This window comes from Cariama cristata, unplaced genomic scaffold (assembly GCF_000690535.1).
Source record: "Cariama cristata isolate BGI_N322 unplaced genomic scaffold, ASM69053v1 scaffold12510, whole genome shotgun sequence".
Lineage (NCBI taxonomy): Eukaryota > Metazoa > Chordata > Aves > Cariamiformes > Cariamidae > Cariama > Cariama cristata.
This window is the reverse complement of record NW_009594117.1, coordinates 25,455-44,659: the sequence shown is the minus strand read 5'-3', so window position 1 is coordinate 44,659 and position 19,205 is coordinate 25,455. Positions and strand designations below refer to the sequence as shown.

At 45.3% G+C, this 19,205-nt stretch overlaps 1 protein-coding gene across 1 annotated transcript; it reads left to right on the top strand.

Annotated features, from left to right (window-relative positions):
- Positions 1–1,743: 1,743 nt before the first annotated feature.
- PPCDC (phosphopantothenoylcysteine decarboxylase) lies at positions 1,744–18,209 on the top strand. The gene is made up of 5 exons (XM_009696800.1): positions 1,744–1,908; positions 7,313–7,408; positions 10,863–10,991; positions 13,039–13,207; positions 18,060–18,209. The coding sequence occupies exons 1-5, from the start codon at positions 1,756–1,758 to the stop codon at positions 18,143–18,145; spliced, it is 633 nt and encodes a 210-aa protein (XP_009695102.1). The 5' UTR covers positions 1,744–1,755; the 3' UTR covers positions 18,146–18,209.
- Positions 18,210–19,205: the final 996 nt, after the last annotated feature.

Here is a 19,205-nt window from a genome sequence, read left to right as displayed (position 1 = left end):
AGCTGTATTTGGGTAAGAGGAAAGCGCGGCCCCCGACATGTTGCTTTTGTTTTATCGCTAATAGCCCTTTTTGAAAGCTGCCTATTAAAAAATTATGTCTTATTCCCCAGGCGTTAAGATGTGGATGCTTTGGTGAATTAATTGTCATTTAGTAATCATAAGGGAAGCGAATGTTTTCCTTGCTGTGATGGCATTAACTTAATTTTAATTAGATATAGATAAACATGTAAAGTGTTGCAGTAGCATTGAAATCGCCTAGCCAGTATGCATGCTGGATTTCCTTGCGTCTAATTACTCTTGCTAATCAGTGCCTAGAAGCTCAAGCTGAAATCGTGCTCTTATCCTAGCAGGTTTTTTTTTATAAACACACTGAGAAGCCTCAGGGGCCCGAGTTAAACACATTACTTCCAAGCAGAGCGTGCAAAAAGAGCATGTTGTTGCTGTTGTGTCGCAGTGGATGGGTGTGAGGAGGTTAGAAAGGATGTTTGTGCTCGTGCATGTCGGTGGCTGGGTGCGGAGGTTGGACTTCCACATAACCGCTGCACAAGCGTGATCTGAATCACCCTGTGAAGGATCCTACATTAAATTTGCTGCTGAATCTTCTGGGAGAGTGACCAAAGAGGGAAATTCCTCTCTTTCTGGAATCCGGCCCCCTCACTCCAGCAACCGAGTTGGCACTGAAAATAAGGGCAGTGTAAACGTATCTTTCTTCCTTTTTGTTCTACTCAAAATGCTTCTAAGTAACTTCCTCTGAATAACAATGATGTTACTAAAATGGAACAAGCTTTACTGAATCCTAGTGTCATGTCTTCGCTAGAAACACATCTTTCAGATTTTTCAAGGAGTAGATTTACTCTTTGCTAATTACTCGCTAAGCAGAGATGGTTGTGTTGATTCTGCGGAGGAACGCTTTTCCTCACTAGAGCACTCATTTGTGATTTATCCGTGTGGCAGCGGCACGGGGAAGCTGGGAGGATGCAGGAGACCTGAATTAAAACTGCTTGCTCAGCCTGCCTTCCAAAGTGGCCACATTGGCCTGCAGATCACTTGGCTGGGCGCTGGTGAGGGAGCGAGCAGTTTGACTTTCACATCCTTGGGGAGGTGTTTTCACTCAGTGGGCTGTTGTGTTCTACCTCTTTATTTGCTGTTTTGAGGTTTTTTTGCTGTCTGCTAGGGAGTAATTTCTGGCACTGCTGTAAATACTTAGGGATACAATAGGAACTAAGATGATAATGCTTGCTTCGGGGCCCCAAAATTTTTAATTATTAAAATGTCTCCCTGCATTTATTACTCACCAGAGAGTGTGAATGGAAACCAACTCTGGTGGGGGTCGCGTGCCTTCCCAGCAGTCAGTGTGAAAGGTACATTTATTGTAAATTCTGAACCATGTTCAAGGCGTGGGAGTGTATCTCTGTTTTGGGGACTGTGGTCTTTACCAAAACACTTTTGTGGCCTGCCTGCGTAGGTTTTAGCATTCTGTTTACTAATATCCGAGAGAAAATTGTAATTAAACAGGAGGAGCAGGCTACTGCTGTGCTTCAAGGTCTGCTGATGCTTGAAAGCTTTGTGGATTGGGGTCTGAGTGTTCATCCTCAGATTGAATTACTCTGGGTCCTGCATAGTCCAAGCTTAGATCCATGCCCCCGGGAATGTGTCCGTGTTGGAGCCCAGGAGCCCTGCTGTGCTAGTCTTGCTTGGAGACACCGGTAGTCAAGTGTCTTTTGTTTTTCTGTGCTTGTAGAGTTTGATTAGAGCATGGAGCCCTTCTCCCTGCCAGAACCAGGGTTTCCTGCAGAAAAGAGCTCATCTGTGCTGGAGAAAAAATACCGTGTCCTGGTGGGTGTGACTGGAAGTGTGGCTGCCCTGAAGCTGCCTCTCCTCATCACTGAATTGCTGAAAATCACTGGGGTAAGTCTAATGGTAGAGTATTGTAAACCTGGTGTTATCTTGTTACTCTTTTTGAGGAGAGATTACATGGCTTCTGTTGAAATGAAAAGTTTCTTCTGGCTTTGAGCCCTTAGGGGAGGATTCCTCCTGTTTTTAAAGACCGATTAATACTTTTTCCTATCATTTCATACATCTCTACACTTAGCTTTACGTCAGGCTTAAAGAGCAGTAACAATTCCTGGATGGTTCTATAGGCAGACGTTTAGATTTTGGAATATGAAAGTACTACTGTTCGGCTCAGCTTACTTGATTCTCACAAAAATTGTTGAATAGGTCCTTGTTTTGTTTTGTTTGTCTGGAATATGACCTTGTCAGTCAAATTATCAGCTCTGACTATAGACACAGGTGATGCTTTCTGGAACTTGAAATCTCTAGTTAGGGTATTGCAATTTTCTGTAGGTGAGATGGGGAGTTTGCAAAGAGGGACACTGCTGTCTGACCAACAAAGGGAAACCAGATCTTGTAAAAACAGAAATAGAAAATACAAGCTGCTATATGTGTCTGTGCATTTTTATTTATTTTTTTACTAGTTTGTTGTCTGGAGTAACAGAGGTGTCCAGCAGAGGCCACTAGTGACTAGGATCAGAGAGGGAAATGTGCTAACTTTTGCTGTAGAATACAGTTAGAGGAAAACATAGAAAACATTTAACTTTTAAGAAATGGAGCTAATGTTTTGGAGCAGTGAAATGAAAGAGTGACAGGAACAAGAGTGTGCACTTAAATATGCAGATATATTGGTTAGGTTGCTTAATAAATATCCTTTTGGATGATTTGGGAGGCTTTACCTTGTAGATACGTTAACAGAGTCAGAAGAGGTGCAGTCCTCGAGTAACTCTGACAAATCTGGTTGATGTTGATATCTAAGCTGGAAAGGGTACTGAAGATGTGGTGAGCTGCTGGGCACCGGTTCTGCCAGCTGGGCTGGCATTGTGGGTTGCAAAGAGGGGCCTCAGTTAATTTATTACTTGACCTGAAATGATTAGTGGGGCCAAAGGTCCTGACCTGAAGTAAGAGGGCGAAAGAAAAATGATACCAAGGAAGTGGGCAGAGACAGGGATGTGCATCTTCTATTCCTCTGACTCTTGGATTGGCTTTGCTGTTGTCTCTTTTCCTTTGCTCTTGGTGCTTGGAACATCATTCTTTGCAGGTGACAGGAAGAATGCAAATGATCCACTACAGGAATGTAGGTCAAATGTGTTCCTTCTCTCTGAGCATTTGATTCATAATTAAAAACTGCAGACAGCTGGATCTAAACTCTCTGTGAAGGCGCATAGGTTCTGTGACATCCGTTGCAGGCTTTGTGGCCGCTGGTTTTAGGCTTTAATTGCATAAAAAGTGAAAGTGAAGCATCTAGTCCAGGAGCTTCTGCTACTTAATTTATTAATTAAAATTATCTATCTCCTCACTTCTGATGTGATTTCAAGGCCTGATCTAAAGCCTGCTGAGTCAGTGCAACTTATCCATTGAGTTTGGCAAGTCCTGCACAAGCCTGTTGCATCAATTTCTTTGCTGATGGAACGGAACTCTAAAAAGCCATTGGTGGAAGCAGGGCAGGAGTAGAGGAAGGCTTTCATAACAAAGGAGATGTGGTCAGAGGCTTGAAACCAGAGTGGTTAGTTTAAATTGACATTTTGGCTAAAATGATCCTTGGTGAACAACTTGGCAGTGTGATTTTGCACTCATTAAACTTTAACGTCTCCTTGAGGGTGATAATGGATGTGACTACATCTTACTGCCTTTTGTTTAACCTCTTTGAAGATCTAGGAAATTTAGACGGCTTCAGCTTACACCTTTCACGTTATTACCCTTGCACCTGGTGTTGTGGGGAAACAGCACACAGTGTCTCGTCAGGACACTGTGGGTAACTCATGGTTGTGCTACACTCACACACATTGTCTCAAGCTGATTCCTAGAATTTTTGAATGGCCTGGCAGGAATACGACAACAAAAAAAATCATATTGGCAGGATATTCGTTACTCATAAAGAAAGGCAAGGATGAAGTTTTCTGTGGGTGAAATGTATTGCTCTTGAGGCTAGAGGATGTCATCTGGGCTTCTTGGTTTAAATCATGTCATGTCATTTCATTGTGCTCCTGCCAGGTAGCTTCTGCATCAGCTTGTAGATGCCATTTAACAGAGGGGCTACTCATTCTCTTTCTTCTGCAGCAGTTGCTACCGAAGCTCAGTCTGCCTGTAAAGAGTTTGCTGTCAAAACTGAGAAAGATATGAAAAAAAATCATACACGCCCCCTTACCCCAAGCAGAAACAGCTGTGACAGCAGAATCCTCTAATGGAGACCAACAATATTGCACGAACACAGAAGAGCAGTTTTGCAGTAAAGTTTATTCTGGAGAATTGGCTTTAAGTGGTCCAAGTAAAAGAACCCTTGACTAGTCTAAACTGTCTCCAGTAAAGGAGTTTCTGAGTGTCGCTAGACTGCCTTTATTGTTTAAGCAGAGATATGTCCACAGGCAAACAGAGGGTGTGCCAGGTAAATAGAAAGAAAAAACTATGTAGGCTAAAGTGATCTTGAGAACACTGATCTCTTTCCAGCGTAGCTGGAGGGACTTGAAGGACTTGCTCAGAACAAGGGAACCAGGAGCCCACCTCAGCAGAACACCTTAATTAGGGAGAATATTTAACTAATAGAGCAGCTTTCTTGGGGGTGTCACTGCCACTTAGAGTTTCTTGAACATCCCTCTGGTATGCTCTAGCTTGTAGTGGGTTGGATGCAGTCCTTGATAGCCAGCTATTCCCTATTCTTGGCCTTATTCTTTCAAGAAAGACGTATTTTTTTTAAGACTGGAGGCGGTTATGAAACTATCTTTTTTAAAAAAGCAGAATGTCTTGGGGATTTTTCTGTGTCCTTTAGCCTTAGAGGGATATTTCTGGTCTAGATTAGAAAATTTTGAATAATGACGCAATTGAAGTAGCAAGTGACAAAATATGTCATGTGGTAGATTGAGTTGTATCACCAAAAAATCCTTATACTGTTATGGCTAACTGTAAAATAAGAGTACCGCTAACAAACATTACTGCTGAAAACTTTTAGTGCGGACCTGGCCTACTGGAACCATTTCAGAGAGCAGACGTGCCCCTTTAAACTGCACGTTGCTCTTTAAAATCACCAAATAAATAGTACCTTGCAGACTATGAGGTTAACGCCTCACTGAGGCCCGTGGCATAGCAGAGAGCAGCATTAGCACCTTTGTGGGTGTCACTGCTTGGCTCCAAACAGCTTCCTGTGAGGTGGGGTTAATATGGAAACAATACGGTTGATTGCTGTCAATATGATCTTCACACTCAAAAGCACTAGAAATGCAGCTGTGATTCCAAGTTAGGGTCACTTGAAAAAGAGCAGACATTTAGAAGAGGCAAAGAACCAAACATACAGTACCAAATACTGGTGTTACGTGCAGCTATATTTTCCCACTGGTAATTTCTCCAGTTTCCTGAAGAAAAAGTAAAGATCATGATATGCCAAGGCTGGGATTTTCCACTTCTCCCAACTGTTATTCTAGTCATGTAGGATGCAGATAATCAACATTGCTCCATTCCCAGTTGAAGAGATAGTGTTGGGGAGATAGGTTAACATGTTTTGTCACTTCAACCGCTGCTGTTGAAGATAGCTTCTTGGAGGTTTTAAGCAGTCAGTTTTAGCAAGAGTGTGCCGAGTGCTTCATCAGTTTTATACCTCAGGCCACACTTTTCTAGTGGGAAGGAGTTGTTGGTGAGGCTGGTTTCTCCTCACCTCTCCATTGGGCTAACAGAACCACCCAGTGGGTTGCACTGAACTGCTTGAAGGAGCAGACTGTGGTGGAAAATGGCCAATAACAAGGAAAAGGGTTATTTTTCACTGTATTCGGTGGCCTGAGGTCCATCTTCCGCCAGTCTTTTCGGAGCACTCCCTCCATATTTTGGCCCATCTATTGACTGTTTTTAGGGTATGTCCTTGGGAGGAATTGCAGGTGGAAATACAGTTGCATATCCTGCATGGGTGATCTGTGCGTGCAGAACCGCTCCAACGCTGGCTCTGCTTTGCGGCTGATCCTGATGTATGCAGAGCATCTCCGGTTCACTCACTGCATGTGGCAGGGAGCTGTTTGTGACTTTTGTCAAAGCTACAGCTTTGAACAGGTCATGAGACATGTAGAAACCAGGGAAAAAAACCTTTTTTCCACTTGTTAAGATTTCTGCAGGAGGAAATGAAGGGATCTCGTGTGGTAGGGCACCTTAGCACCTCATAAGTGTGCATATCAAATAAACATCCAAGGGACGTGACAGGGTTTACCCAGTATATACCATATAACTGAAGGTTCCACTAGCTTTCAGCAAGGCAGGCGGGTTTATCTAAGATTTCGGAGAGAACCTTCGTGTACTTTCAACTCAATCTCTCTTTCCTTTGTGGAAGCCACTGTTTTGGCTGCACAGAAACCCTGTGCTATGAACATACCTACACAGAGGTTTTCCTCTTTCTAACATCTTACCTTGATAGGAAGGATAGCTGGAAGACACAACTCTGACTTGCTTCTGGTATTTTTTACCCCTGGCTGGAGCAAGTCTGTTTAACACGGTTTTAAAAAGTAATATCCAGTACTCTGTAGCTACCTCCCCACCTTTGGCACCAGGAGATCATTGAGAGAGAGAGGCAGGGGCAGAAAGAGATGGAGAGGTGCACAATGTGGTCCATTCAACCAAGAAATCGTACTCTGTCTTCCAAAGGCACTCTTCCCTGTGAAGCCTTGTGCAGCAGAGGTGAGCTTGCTTTGTGCTGGTGGTGCTGAGCCCCAGCTAACCTACTTATCCCTCAGCAGTTCTTTTAATCACTCGGCACTGTGCTTTCTCGTGGCACAGAGCTTCCTCTTGGCTCCGAGTGTGGGAAGACTGATCCTGCAAGTGCCCTGTAGGCATGCCACCTCAGCAGTCCTTTGTGCTGTGGTCGAGGGAATCCACTGAGGCAAGATGCTCACCTACTCTCTTTGACAGGTGTATTTTGAGATTAAAGGTTGTCTTTCACAGAGCTTTGGTCTGCTGCTTCTTACTGTCTGTTTGAAGTTCTGTGCAGAACTGCATCTCATTCTGACCTGCTCTGTCCTCTCTGCTGTCCCTGCTGTGAATGGGCCATGTGAACGTGTTTGACAGGTGGTGACTAATTACCTGCTTGTTTTAGGGTGGCATGAAATGAGTCTTTGGCTCCTGTGAATACCTGTAGTGGCCTGGCCTTTCAGCTGGGAATAGGGGAAGGTCCTCTGAGAATCCACATAGCTTTCAAAATCTTTGTGGCTTGAGCGCTCCTCTACCCAGCTTCACAGGATTGTCCTCAAGTCTAACCATTGGTACGTCTTTCTCTTTCTTTTCTGATTAGCTTGAAGTGAAGGTGGTCACTACTGAGAGAGCAAAGCATTTTTACAATGCCCAGGAGATTCCTGTCACCCTCTACAGTGATGAAGATGAATGGCGGGTGAGTTGTTCTTCCTTTGGAGACTGCAGGGGCTTCTGTCATGTCCCCACTAGCTACATGTTTTGTGATTCAAGTAGTTTTGTCATGTACTCGTGCCTTCTACTTTCAGAAGGCCAATGGGTCACACTTCAGAAAAAAAAGCAGGCTTCCTGGGCAATTTGCTTAGTTATTCGAGTGCTGAACAGCAAATAGAAGCGTTCCTCTAAGTTTATTTGCAAGAGACCACATTTATTTAATTTTTAATCCTGGGCGAAGACTCTTCTTTGTTCTAGTAATGGTATGCTTTGGAATATGGCTTTCAAAGAATGTGGTTCCAACCATGCTGTAAATGAGGAAGAAGGGAAAGGCTGCCCTGACTGTACTGGAGGATTTTGTACCGCCCTAGCAGTCTTGCAGCAGGCAATGAGGGTAGAAGTGGTCTCTCACCACCCTGGACTCAGCTGCTATCCACAGCCCTGAGAGGAGTATCAGGAAATGTCAAGAAAGCCACTGCAGAGTTGCGGTGAGGGTGTTTGGTGCTTGTCATGAGTCATACTTGTCACAAAGGCAACAGCTTAATTCTCCTTAACACTACATATTCTGAATCTACAGACATTGCTGATGTTTACAAAACTACCTGTACTGCTTTAAAACTCAACCTGGTGTGTGACTGGGTAAACCTGTGCTGGTAGGGCCACGCTGGTGTAGGGGTGCAGAGGAAGGCCAGTACCTGGAGATGTTGTGCAGCAATGTGGTAGTGGGCTGGAAGTTAGAGAGCTTCTCCTGGTGGAAGTAGTGTTTATCTCGGAGGTGTCTGCGTCTGTGCTCCTGTGCATACATAGAAGAGCCATTCCAGTAAGGGATAGCTCAGTTGTCAGGGCTGTGAACATCTCTAGACCCTGTAAAATGGCTTTTTCTCTTGACTACAGTTTTGCTGATATGCTATGAGAGTCCCTGAGAATGAAGAGGTTCATTGTATAATGTCAACATTTGTTTTTCTGTACATTTTATCTCTGCTTTGCAGTACCGATCTGAGGACAAGGTGATCTACTCTTTACCACTACTCTTTCCAATGCACTCACACATGAGCATCACTTTTATGTGGAGAGAGGCATGCTAATGACAATGGCCAGGAAGCTTTCTGGCTGGTCTAGGAGATTGGTGGAGATCAGCTGGGTCCCAGGGTGCTACAGCTCCAGGCAGTTATTTCTGAGGAACCTTAGGTGGAGTGATACAAGAGGTGCGGGTCAGGCTTTGAGGTCTGCTGGCATGCTGGAGAGAGGGCATGGAGCCCTTATAACACGCTGTTCTGACAGAAGGGTGGGAAATAAGCCTGCTCAGCATCTGTTTGTGAGATATTTTACTTTGAAAATAAACCTACAATTTTCAGTGCTTCTAGAAAAAATAGAAGTGAGTGGAGGAGCTAGGAAAGGTGTCAGGAAGCACCAGCTTTCCGGATGCAGTCTTTTTGTTGTGGTTTGCAGTGACTCAGAGAAGGAACAATTTGTGGCCCTGATGCACCTCTTGCTGGCCTGTGGTTGTGTGTGTCCTCTGGGGATTAAGCACCTGATGCTGTTTGCTGCTTCTCTTGACACTTCCCTGGTTAACTACACTCTTAAGACCAGGACTCTCCTGAGCAACTCAGACCTTTAGTGAAAATTGAAATACTCAAGAGCCACGAGAGGAGGAAATTGCCCAGTCAGCTAAACCTCATTCATCCTAGAGAAAGTCAACAGGGCTGTTCCCTACTGTACTTCGAAGGGTCTATACCTCATTAAAAGGCAGCAGACAGCTTCACTTCAAAGAAATGTGAAGCTTATAAATCACATGGGTTCCTCAGGAAATGTGAGCCCTGGTTTGGTCCTGTCTGGCTTCAGTTGGCTGATAGGATGGAGCTCTTTTCTCTGCTCAGATGTGCTGCATGTTGAGGGAGCTCTTAGGAACAAGCTGAGGGATGATGCAAATGGGAAGTGGATAGGGAAAGCTCTTTCCTGTGGGTTGAAATCTGTGGTTGTTGGACGTGTGAATTGTCTTTGTGAGGAAAGGATACTGTCGCAGATGGAGTGACACACTTCACTTGTAAGAGAGAAGTAGCAACACGCTTAAAACAGCGATTTAACAAAGTTTGATAGTAAATGCAGCAGTGATTTAACAAGATTTGATGGCAAGGTACAGCTGATTATTTACTGCATAGAAGACAGGGTCAGACAGAGCCGTCAGGGAGACCTTCCCGTTGAGTCACGAGGTTCAGAAAAGACCCCCTTGCATTCTAAACTTCTCAGATGCAAGTCTAGGTGCGGCTGGATCTAGACTTGGTCCCAGACATGGTCAACAGTTTACGTCTAAAGGATTACATGTGTGCAATCAATCCTTTATATCATTATTGCAAATGTGATTTTTTTTTCACATGGCTTTGATTTAGTAGCAATTTAGGATTTATTAATATTTTTGCACACGATTAGGCTATGTAATTCTCAACAGTACTTAATCATCAATCAATTTAACAGAGAGATTCAATGGAATTTGTTACAATTGAAATAGTGACTTAGTTAAAGGTTTGAGAATGGTAAGGTCACCTGAACCTTATAGCAGGGTTGCTCACACAGAGGGAGGTTAAATCACATCAAATCACAGATAGACAAACAGTTCTGAATCAAATTGCACGCACACACAGAGGTTAATTTATGATTAAAATTTCCCTTCTTGTGAGTTTCGTGAATTACTGTCTTTTATACACTGGCATTCAATGACAAATCTTGCAAAATCAGGCCTTTGAGTCCTTGCATCTACCCTGAGAGGTGTCCCAGCTCAGGGGGCAGATACTGGGTCACGCAGCCGGCTGTGATCTGACTTTGGATCACTATAGGATCTTGAGGTGATTGGCTTTGGTGAGTATTTTCCATTCTGAGTGCAATTCCTACAGAGTCATTCTGTTAGACAATTCAGGCAGCAGATGGCCCAGGTGTGGCTATGGAGTGCCTGACGCCCCAGCCCCAAGCCACTGCACTTATAACCAAGATAACAGCACAGTAGGGGTTTATCCTGAGATCTCAGAGAGTTCTGTTAGACAATTGAGGCAGGAGATGGCCCAGGTGTGGCCAGAGTGCCTGACCCCAGCCCCAAGCCACTGCACTTGTAACCAAGATAACAGCACAATGGGAGCATGCAAGGCTTATCCTGAGATCTCAGAGTAGCCCCGGGGGCTGCACCACCACGAATAGCCATTTGTGGAGCACCCAGCACACTCTGCTTCCTAGCTGCAACGTGGCCTTCGCTGGAGCAGGAGGGAAATCAGAAAAACGAGCATTGTGGCTGCAGGCCCTGGTTCCCCACGCTGTGGTGTCTTGCTTGATGTGAGAGTAATTCTTTCCCCTTAAGTTTACATGGGGGTTACTAATGTGGCGTTGATAAAGTGCCTGTTGTTCACAGCATTCATTGTGGGGGTTCGGTAATCTGCATCTTGTCTCATCCACAGCTGTGGCAAGGTCGTTCAGACCCAGTCCTGCACATTGAGCTCAGACGGTGGGCTGACATTATGGTGGTGGCACCTCTTGATGCAAACACGCTGGCAAAGCTTGCGAATGGCATCTGTGACAACCTGCTGGTGAGTAACTGGAGTTCTGCCTGAGAGTTCTCACCTCCCAGCATTAGACTGTCTGACCTGTCATGGAAACTCCTGTGCTTCTGCAGCATCGAGAGCAGTGAGATTTGCATGTTCTGCTCCCACTTCATATGTTTGTCTCTCTCTTCCTCCAGTATGGTTCCCCTGTTCCTTCTCAAGCAGTTGTTCTTTCCTTCCCTGACCTACATTCCTTTCCACTCCTTGGTTCTGTCAGTCTGCTCCTTTTATTTCCCAGTCCCTGCTTTCTGCCTTTCCTGCTTTTTCTGACAGGTGGTATTTCTCTCTTTCTACCTCCACCCTCTGTCTGTCATGCATGTACACACACACGTGTGCACATACACACTTGCACTTACTTTTGAGTTCCTCTCTGCATTATTTAGATGCAATCTGGGAAGACACCTGTGAGATCAGATAAAATGGTCTCCTTCCTGCTACCTCACCTCCTCCCTCACCTAACTGCATAGCACAGAAATTCAAACATACTCGCACTTACTTACCTTCCAGTTTCAGCTACAGCAGATTTTGCTTGTTCAGGCTTGTTTTTCCGGTATTAAAAGTGCTCTGGCGCAAAGGCTGATCAGAAAGCGTGTTAAAAGAGAGCATGCTTCTCTGTTGGGTGATGGGGACCTTCAGCGGGGCTTAATGCTTTGTGTCCAGGCAGTAGATCTTCATTAAGAGAAGTCATAAGCATTAACCACCAAAAGATCTGCCAGGAAGCTGCAGATCTGCAAACATTGCTGTGGTGCATCACCCTTCAGTAATGCAAGGAGGCTAGAACTAGGAGCGGAGGGCAGCCCATCAGCTCTGGCTGGGGAGCCCTGCATGTCCGACTTAGCTGTTCAGGTAAGAGGAAGTTCCTATAAATGAACAAAATGCACCCAGACCAACAACCCTCATTTGTAGGAGTAGATCACTGGAGATCTGAGAGAAGCCAGAAAGAGCTGTGGGAGGGACAAGCAATGTCTTGTCCTTCTGAGTCCCCTTGGTACTATAGATGTGATGGTGGTAGCAGAGGGAAGAGCTCAGGAAGGATATTAGGGATGCATGGCTTCAAAAACGCTGGCAGGAGTTTGTGGAGGGAAGAGGTAGCTCCAGCAAAGGAAAGCAAGTGCTGGAGGTGCTGATTGGCAAGCTGGGACAGATTTTAGCAGACTTCCCTGTGCTAGGAAGGGTTCAAATCACAGGGCATAAAAAAGGATGGGCAGGGTTCTTGTAAGTGCTCTGTGATCTGAGCACAGACCCTGCACTAGGGCCTCTTGCTACCTGGGAAGCTCCCTTTGCATGATTTAAATGCTGCTAGGCCTAGGGAAACTGATGGATGTTGCATTAAGAGCACCCAGCGTTTATCTTTTTAAGGAGATGAGGTGATACTGGGTTATCTGGAAGTTCTGTATTGCTGAGGAGTCAGATACGATTCCCTGTAGCACGCAGGAGCTGCTAGATGGTTTGTAATCTGCCAGCATCTTCTGCAACAGCCCAGATGTGTTCGTGTTATCTTCTGTTTGTATCCTGGAAGCAGCAGTGCTTCCCTTGTGAGGAGTTATGGATCCAGCTGGCATATCATTTAAAAAAGACTCACTTGCCAACTTTTTGTGTTTAGCTCTACAGCTGGCTTATCTGAAGCATGGCCTGGGGATTTCTCTATAGCTGATATGATCTGTGGCCACCCCTTAGCTTCTCTCAGTCTCCCACATGGGCTGGCAGTCTGCACGCATTGTGTTCCAACTTGGTTTGCTCCAGCGGTTGGGCTGTTTGCTTGGCCCTGAGCCAGAGTAGGATGGAATCCATCCTCTTTGTAGCCTCCCTCATCTTTCTTGCTTGTCAGAGATGAGCTTTGCTGGAATGTAATACAAATTAGTATCAGCCCTGTGGATCTGCCTGTGGCTTAGTCCAGCTGCACTGACAGATTGAGGCTTTTGGCCCTCTAATGACACCCAGGCTGGGAAAGCGCTTCTGTGCAGCAAAGTGATGAGGAGGAGTGAGGAAAGCCAACCCCTCTCAGAGCTGAACCTCTTGGTTTCTCTTGCAGACTTGTGTTGTCCGTGCTTGGGATCTGAGCAAACCTCTGCTCTTCTGCCCAGCTATGAACACGGCCATGTGGGAACATCCCATCACAGCTCAGCACGTGGAGCAGCTGAAAGGCTTTGGCTACACAGAGATCCCCTGTGTGGTGAAGAAACTAGTGTGTGGAGATGAAGGTCAGTCCATTTGCATGTCTTCTGACTTTTTCTGCACAAGTGCTGCTTTTGTCCTGAAGGGATGTGCATTCTTTTGCCATGTGACCTTCAAGATGCTGAACTGCGGGGAGCAGGTGCTTAGTGCCAGGGTTTATACAAACAAACTGAAGCTTTGCCCTGTGCTGGCTGATATCTATTACTCTTGTTCATTAATTTTTAAGTAGTCTTAAGAGACTATCCAAGCCAGGCTTTCAAATGAGCTGTTAGGTAGGCCTGATACTTAAAAGAAATACTCATTCAAGAAGAGAGTAGATCAAAGAGAAGGAAGGCTTTGCGGTGAGCGTTATCAGCCTGGGATTTGGGTGTCCTGACCTTGCCCTCTGCTGTGACTGTGGGCTGTTTTCGTCATGCCTCAGTTCCTCATCTCTAACACAGGGATAATATCTTATCCCCGAGAGCAGACAGTGAGAATAAGCGCCTTGCAGATGTGGCTGAGGGTGTAGGTGGACGTGCATTTAACATTTGTTGTTGTTTGTTGCCTGGGTTACTTTTTCTCTTCCCAATGGAGTTTTGATTTGGAGTTTTGACATCAAACTTATCTGTGAAGTGAAAGAGGTGGGTATGGAAAGTTGTCACACTCAGTTTCAAAAGGCTGAACTTGCAGTGCTAAGAAATATTATTCAAATGGTCTCATTTGTAATTTAGGAGCTGCTTTAAATTGAGGTATTTTGACTTTTGGGAGGTTTTGAGAAGGTTTTTATACAAGCAATTTGGATGAATGGATTTGCTTTTTTATCAAAATTTTCTTGGGCAAATTGTCTGTAAAATGTCACCCAGTTCTAGCCATAATAGCAAATGTGCTATTACCTGCACAGTAGTATACTCATAGTTTTGTATAACAACCCCTACTCTAGCAGGATTTTAACTGCTTTGTCAGATAGTTCAATAATCAGTCTGTAGCAAAGACAGGATGTTAAAATGTTCTTCATACTTAAATTCTAGGGCTGGCTTAGTTTCTGAATTCTTAGGTAGGTGCAATGCTTCTAGAGAATGTGTTTTTGGAGCTGAAGACTTAAGAAATATTTACAATTAGATAAGTGTAGTCAAGTAACTCAGGCATCAGTTGAAATGTCCTGGACAATTACGCTTCCACTGGGATTTTAGACCTGATGATATCAAATTTCTTACGTACTTATAACAATGTTAAGGGAGAACGCCCAAAAGAGGTCATTCTGCGCAGACACTTTGGCAGAAGTGGAAAGGCCATCTGGCGTAGCTTCTTTGTCCTTTATTTTTTGCCATCATCTTTTTTAGTATGTATATAGGATCTCTATTCCTGAAGTAAGCAGCTGAGTGCCTCCTAATGGGTCACGTGCTTATTCCTGCAGGTTCATGCACCTGAGGCAAAGCTGTGTTGTTGTCATCTCTGTTTCACAGATCGGGATCTGAGATGCAAAAGGGCCATGTGAGTTGACTCACCGGCACAAATGGGTTAGAGTTGGATGGTGAACATGATTTCCACCTTCTGCCGCTCTGCCCTGCCCCTTTCCTGGGGATTGCCGCCCTTGCGACTGGGCTGTGTGAGCCACATGAGAAGCAGCGCGTGAATTGCTGTGGTTTGTAGCTCAGGACGGCAAAGTAAACCAGCCCTGATCGGGAGTTACCTCATTCCACCAGCAGTCATTTGGGAGCCGCTTCATATTGGGTTCAGGTGTCTCCAATGTGAGAACAAGTTGCTTGAAGGAGCTTGTAGGAGAGAGATGGTATGGACAGCTAGGGCAGTAGTAGCCACATCTGACTCGACTCCGCTTGTGTTTCTGAGTCAATGCACAACAAGATTTTGCTGTAGGCAAATGCCAGGATTTTCCTGGCAGTATGTAGAAAAATTATGGCAAAGCAGTTGTCGTGGTTTAACCCCAGCCAGCAGCTAAGCACCACACAGCCACTTGCTCAGTCCCCCTCAGCAGAATGAGGGGAGAGAATCAGAAGGGTAAAAGTGAGCAAACTCGTGAGTTGAGATAAAGACAGTTTAATAATTGAAATAAATTGTAATGAAAAGGAAAATAACAGAGAGAGAGAGAGATAAAACCAAGACAGACAAGTGATGCAAATGAAAACAGTTGCTCACCACCAACCCACCAATGCCCAGCCAGTGCCCAAGCAGCAGCCCCCCCACCAACCTCCCCTATGGTTTTACTGCTGAGCATGACGTCATACGGTATGTAATATCCCCTTGGTCGTTGGGGTCAGCTGTCGCAGCTGTGTCCCCTCCCAACTTCTTGTGCACCCCCAGCCTCCTTGCTGGTGGGGTGGGATGAGGAGCAGAAAAGGCCTTGACTTTGTGTAAAGCCCTGCTCAGCAGTAAGGAAAACATCTCTATTATCAACACTGTTTCCAGAACAAATCTAAAACATAGCCCCATACTAGCTACTGTGAAGAAAATTAACTCTATCCCAGCCAAAAGTAGCACAGCAGTAATGGACTCCAGGTGTCTGAAGATCCAAGACAGTCTCCACCACTGACTTTTTCCTCTCTTCCCCTCTTTTCTCAGGTCTTTCACCCCAAGGCCTCTCTTCCACACTAACTTTGGTTTTGTGGGTTTCATCCACAAAGGGGTTTGCCCAGCTTCCACCCAAGCAACAGGTAGCAAAGCTCACACATCTGGTGCAGAAGAAAGGAGATTCAGTTTGCACCAGTTTTGTCTGTTGACATTGTGGTTTGTCTTGCTGTAAAAGAAGTTTATCTTCCTCAACTCCTGTGGCTGATCTCACCTGAAATGGGCCAGATACTGACTGCCACCAAGTCTCTGCATTATAAGCTTTACCTGATTAATTTTTCTTCCTTAGTAAATGGGCGATTTTAGACATAGAGTCTAGCTAAAAGAGAATGAAAATAACAAATGAAATTGAGTTGATAGTTACAATGTTTCCTTGATTGGATAGTTAAATGTAAGCTGCCAGCTGTTGGCCTTGATGATATCCACATGCCATGGTATAAAGAGAGTTTTGAGAGGTGCTCTACCACACATCAGCCTGTGGCAATTTGCCTTTGCAAACGTTTCCAAACTGCTATCTTCATTATCCTTGGCTGGATTTCTAGAGCCTGGCACACCGGAAGATTTCTACCTGTAGGCATGAGCTGTAAGACAGACTGCTTAGCAAGATTTTACTGTGCTAAACCTAAAAATCCAGCTGTGAATTGCCAAAGATGTTGAGGAAGTGGGTGGTGGAGGACAAAGGCAGGCCTTGGAAATGTTCTCGAAGGGTGTAGCTCTGCCGAAGGCTGCAGAGGCAGTCAGGGAATTTCTCTTGTTTAGCAGGACCTGTCAGCCGCAGCTCCTCTTCTTGAGATTAGGAGATCAGAAGGGCCCAAATCTGCCTGCAGCTTGTCTGCAGGATGCTTCAGACCTCCTGGGATTTACAGGTCTGAAAATGGTGTAGTGGAGAATGGTCTTAATTTTCAGGGAAACCCAATTTTCGTGACTTTCCAAAAGTATCATTCTTCATTGCAAGTCCTCACTTATATCCAGTTACACCTTCTGTCCCAGACAAGGCTCAGATAGCTCATCTGTACAGGAAAACTGAGGGCTGTGATCTGCCCACAAGAGAGCAACTCTGCCTGCTGGTCAAGATAGCCTTTCCCCTTCCCCTGTGTCTCTTGCCTGCCCTCAGGTTGTTACTTTTCTTTGGAGGCTGCTGGTTTAGCTGCTCGTCTGTGCGCTCGCTAACCTAGGTGTGGAACAGACCACAAAAAAAAGAGGAAAACACAAAACCTCCCAGAACTAGTTTCTGATGACCAATAAGGCAGATATTTTAAATTATTAGAGCAATTAGCCAGCAGGACAAAAGATCAGTAGAGACTCCATCTTTTCAGTCTTCCAGTGGAGACAAATGCTGGTGGGAGAAGTATCTTTCCTCAGCCCCAAGCAAATTACAGGAGTGAATGGACTGAGTGCTGAGTTCAGTACATGACCTTGGACAAGATGATTTAATGATCTCTGGTCTTAAAATTCTGAACCTAAGTTTAAAAAGCATTTCAGAGGGAAGCAACAGTACAGTGTAGATTAGATACTTGTCTGGCAACTAACCAGTCCGAAAGGAAAAGCTTTTACATTTTGTTCTGTCCAGCACTCAGTCTTCTCCAAGAATTACTCCCAAGATTCAAGCTGGTGTGAATCCAGGACAGCTTTCTTTAATGTGGGTCTAAGAGCCGAGTCATGGGAATGGTATGAATTTGGCAAGTCTTTTTTATAGGCAAAGGCCATTTCAAATGATGGTGAACACACACAATGTTTACACTGGAGAAAGGAAGTGAAATAGGGTATTTTGCTACCCATACACTTTTGGGGGGGCACATTTGCACACTTGCCTGCAGGGCAGTGTGAGCTAAGATGGTAACTCCCTGTGCGGTCAAGGGTTAGATGCGAACACCTCTGGAGATGATTCAGAACATGAGGTACTTATTAAGGTCATATGAGTTGTCTTTTGAGATTTCCTGCCTCTCTTCATTGACTGTCTGAGGAGCTTGTGCTCCTGCTTAGACTTCTGAGTTACGAGCCAAACTAAGTTAGCATGAATACTCTTTTTACTCTCCTCCCCTGATGGCATTCACCTGTGCCACAAAACCCCTGCAGAGCAAGCTGGACCGAGCAGATCCTCTGGCCTCCACAGTTGCTTTCTGTTGGGCGAGTCATGGGGAAACACATGGGGATACTTGGTGAGCTTTGCTGTGCTGTGCCACCATTATAGATCTAATTTTCTGCAGCAGTGCGGCATGTGGAGAAGAGAGGTGGTGGGACGGGGGAAGCACGTACTTCATGCTATGTCTCCATGGGACCTGGATTTCACCATGTGGTTTTGTTCTTACCCTGCAGGTCGAGGTGCCATGGCAGAAGTGTGGACCATCGTGGACAGTGTGAAAAGGATCCTTGAAGAACGGGACTTGCCAACACAGAGCTGATGATTTGGCATGTAAATTGTATTTGTGTGCCTCCCTGATGAGTTGAAGATAAAGCCGACAGGAAGCTGAGTCGAGATGGCATGCATACCTATAGCGTGCTCATCAACCGAAAGAGTGAAACGGTTGTCTTCCAGCTGGTGCCAAACTCAAATGTGGTACATTGCTGCAGACTTTCAGAAACCAAAGCCAAGAACATGCTTCTTTAGTGTGGGAAAACTCTGTGGTATCTCGCAGAGAGGGACTAACGTTCCACTAGGCCGCTTGACCCCCAGTATTTCACGTGCGCTCCTTTCTGAGCGGGCTGCAGAAGGAATTGCCAGTGTATTTCAGGTCCCGTGGTTCCCCCAAGAGCTGCTAGAGGGGAAAGTGCTGTGCAAGTCTCGTGATGGGGATAATGCCAGGCCCTTCCAGCATGTCGGTGAGCGAGCATCCCTGCTCTCCAAAGCTTGGTCCATAGCTGTGCTGGCTTTACCTTTCCTTTTTTTCACTGTCCAAAAAAGCATTTCCCCTCCAGGAACTTGATAAAAGAGAGCTTTTAATTCTGCCCCTGAAGAATTGCCTCTTGTAGATGCTCTGGGGGGTGTTTGTATCTAACATCATTGCTAAATCATTGCATCTGTGTGCAGTTTTTATCAGAGATGGGAAAAAAAAATGGACTGAAAGAAGCTATCTAGTCCCCAAATTAGCCTTTGTCCTTTTGTATCTGTTGACTGGATAGGGATGCAGACGGCGTGTACCAAAATGGCACCTGCCCCTCTGGGTGCTCCAGTCAGGAAATGAACAGGCTAGGCCCTTGTGGAAAGCCTGGGTGGGTGTTTCCCAAGGGAATGAAGTCAAACTTTGCCTGTGATGGTCCTTTTCAGCTTGAAAATTGACTGACTGGCATGAAAAAAAAAATCGGGAAATGCTGTGACCCGTGGGCCAGATAAGCCAGGGCTCCCCCAGTCCAGCCTTTCCTTGGAAATGTGATCCTGCTCCTGAGGGGAATGGGACCAAACTGGGGCTGTCAAACACGTCGCTGTAGCAGAGCACTGCTGACCCAGAGAGTTTATTTTTAACT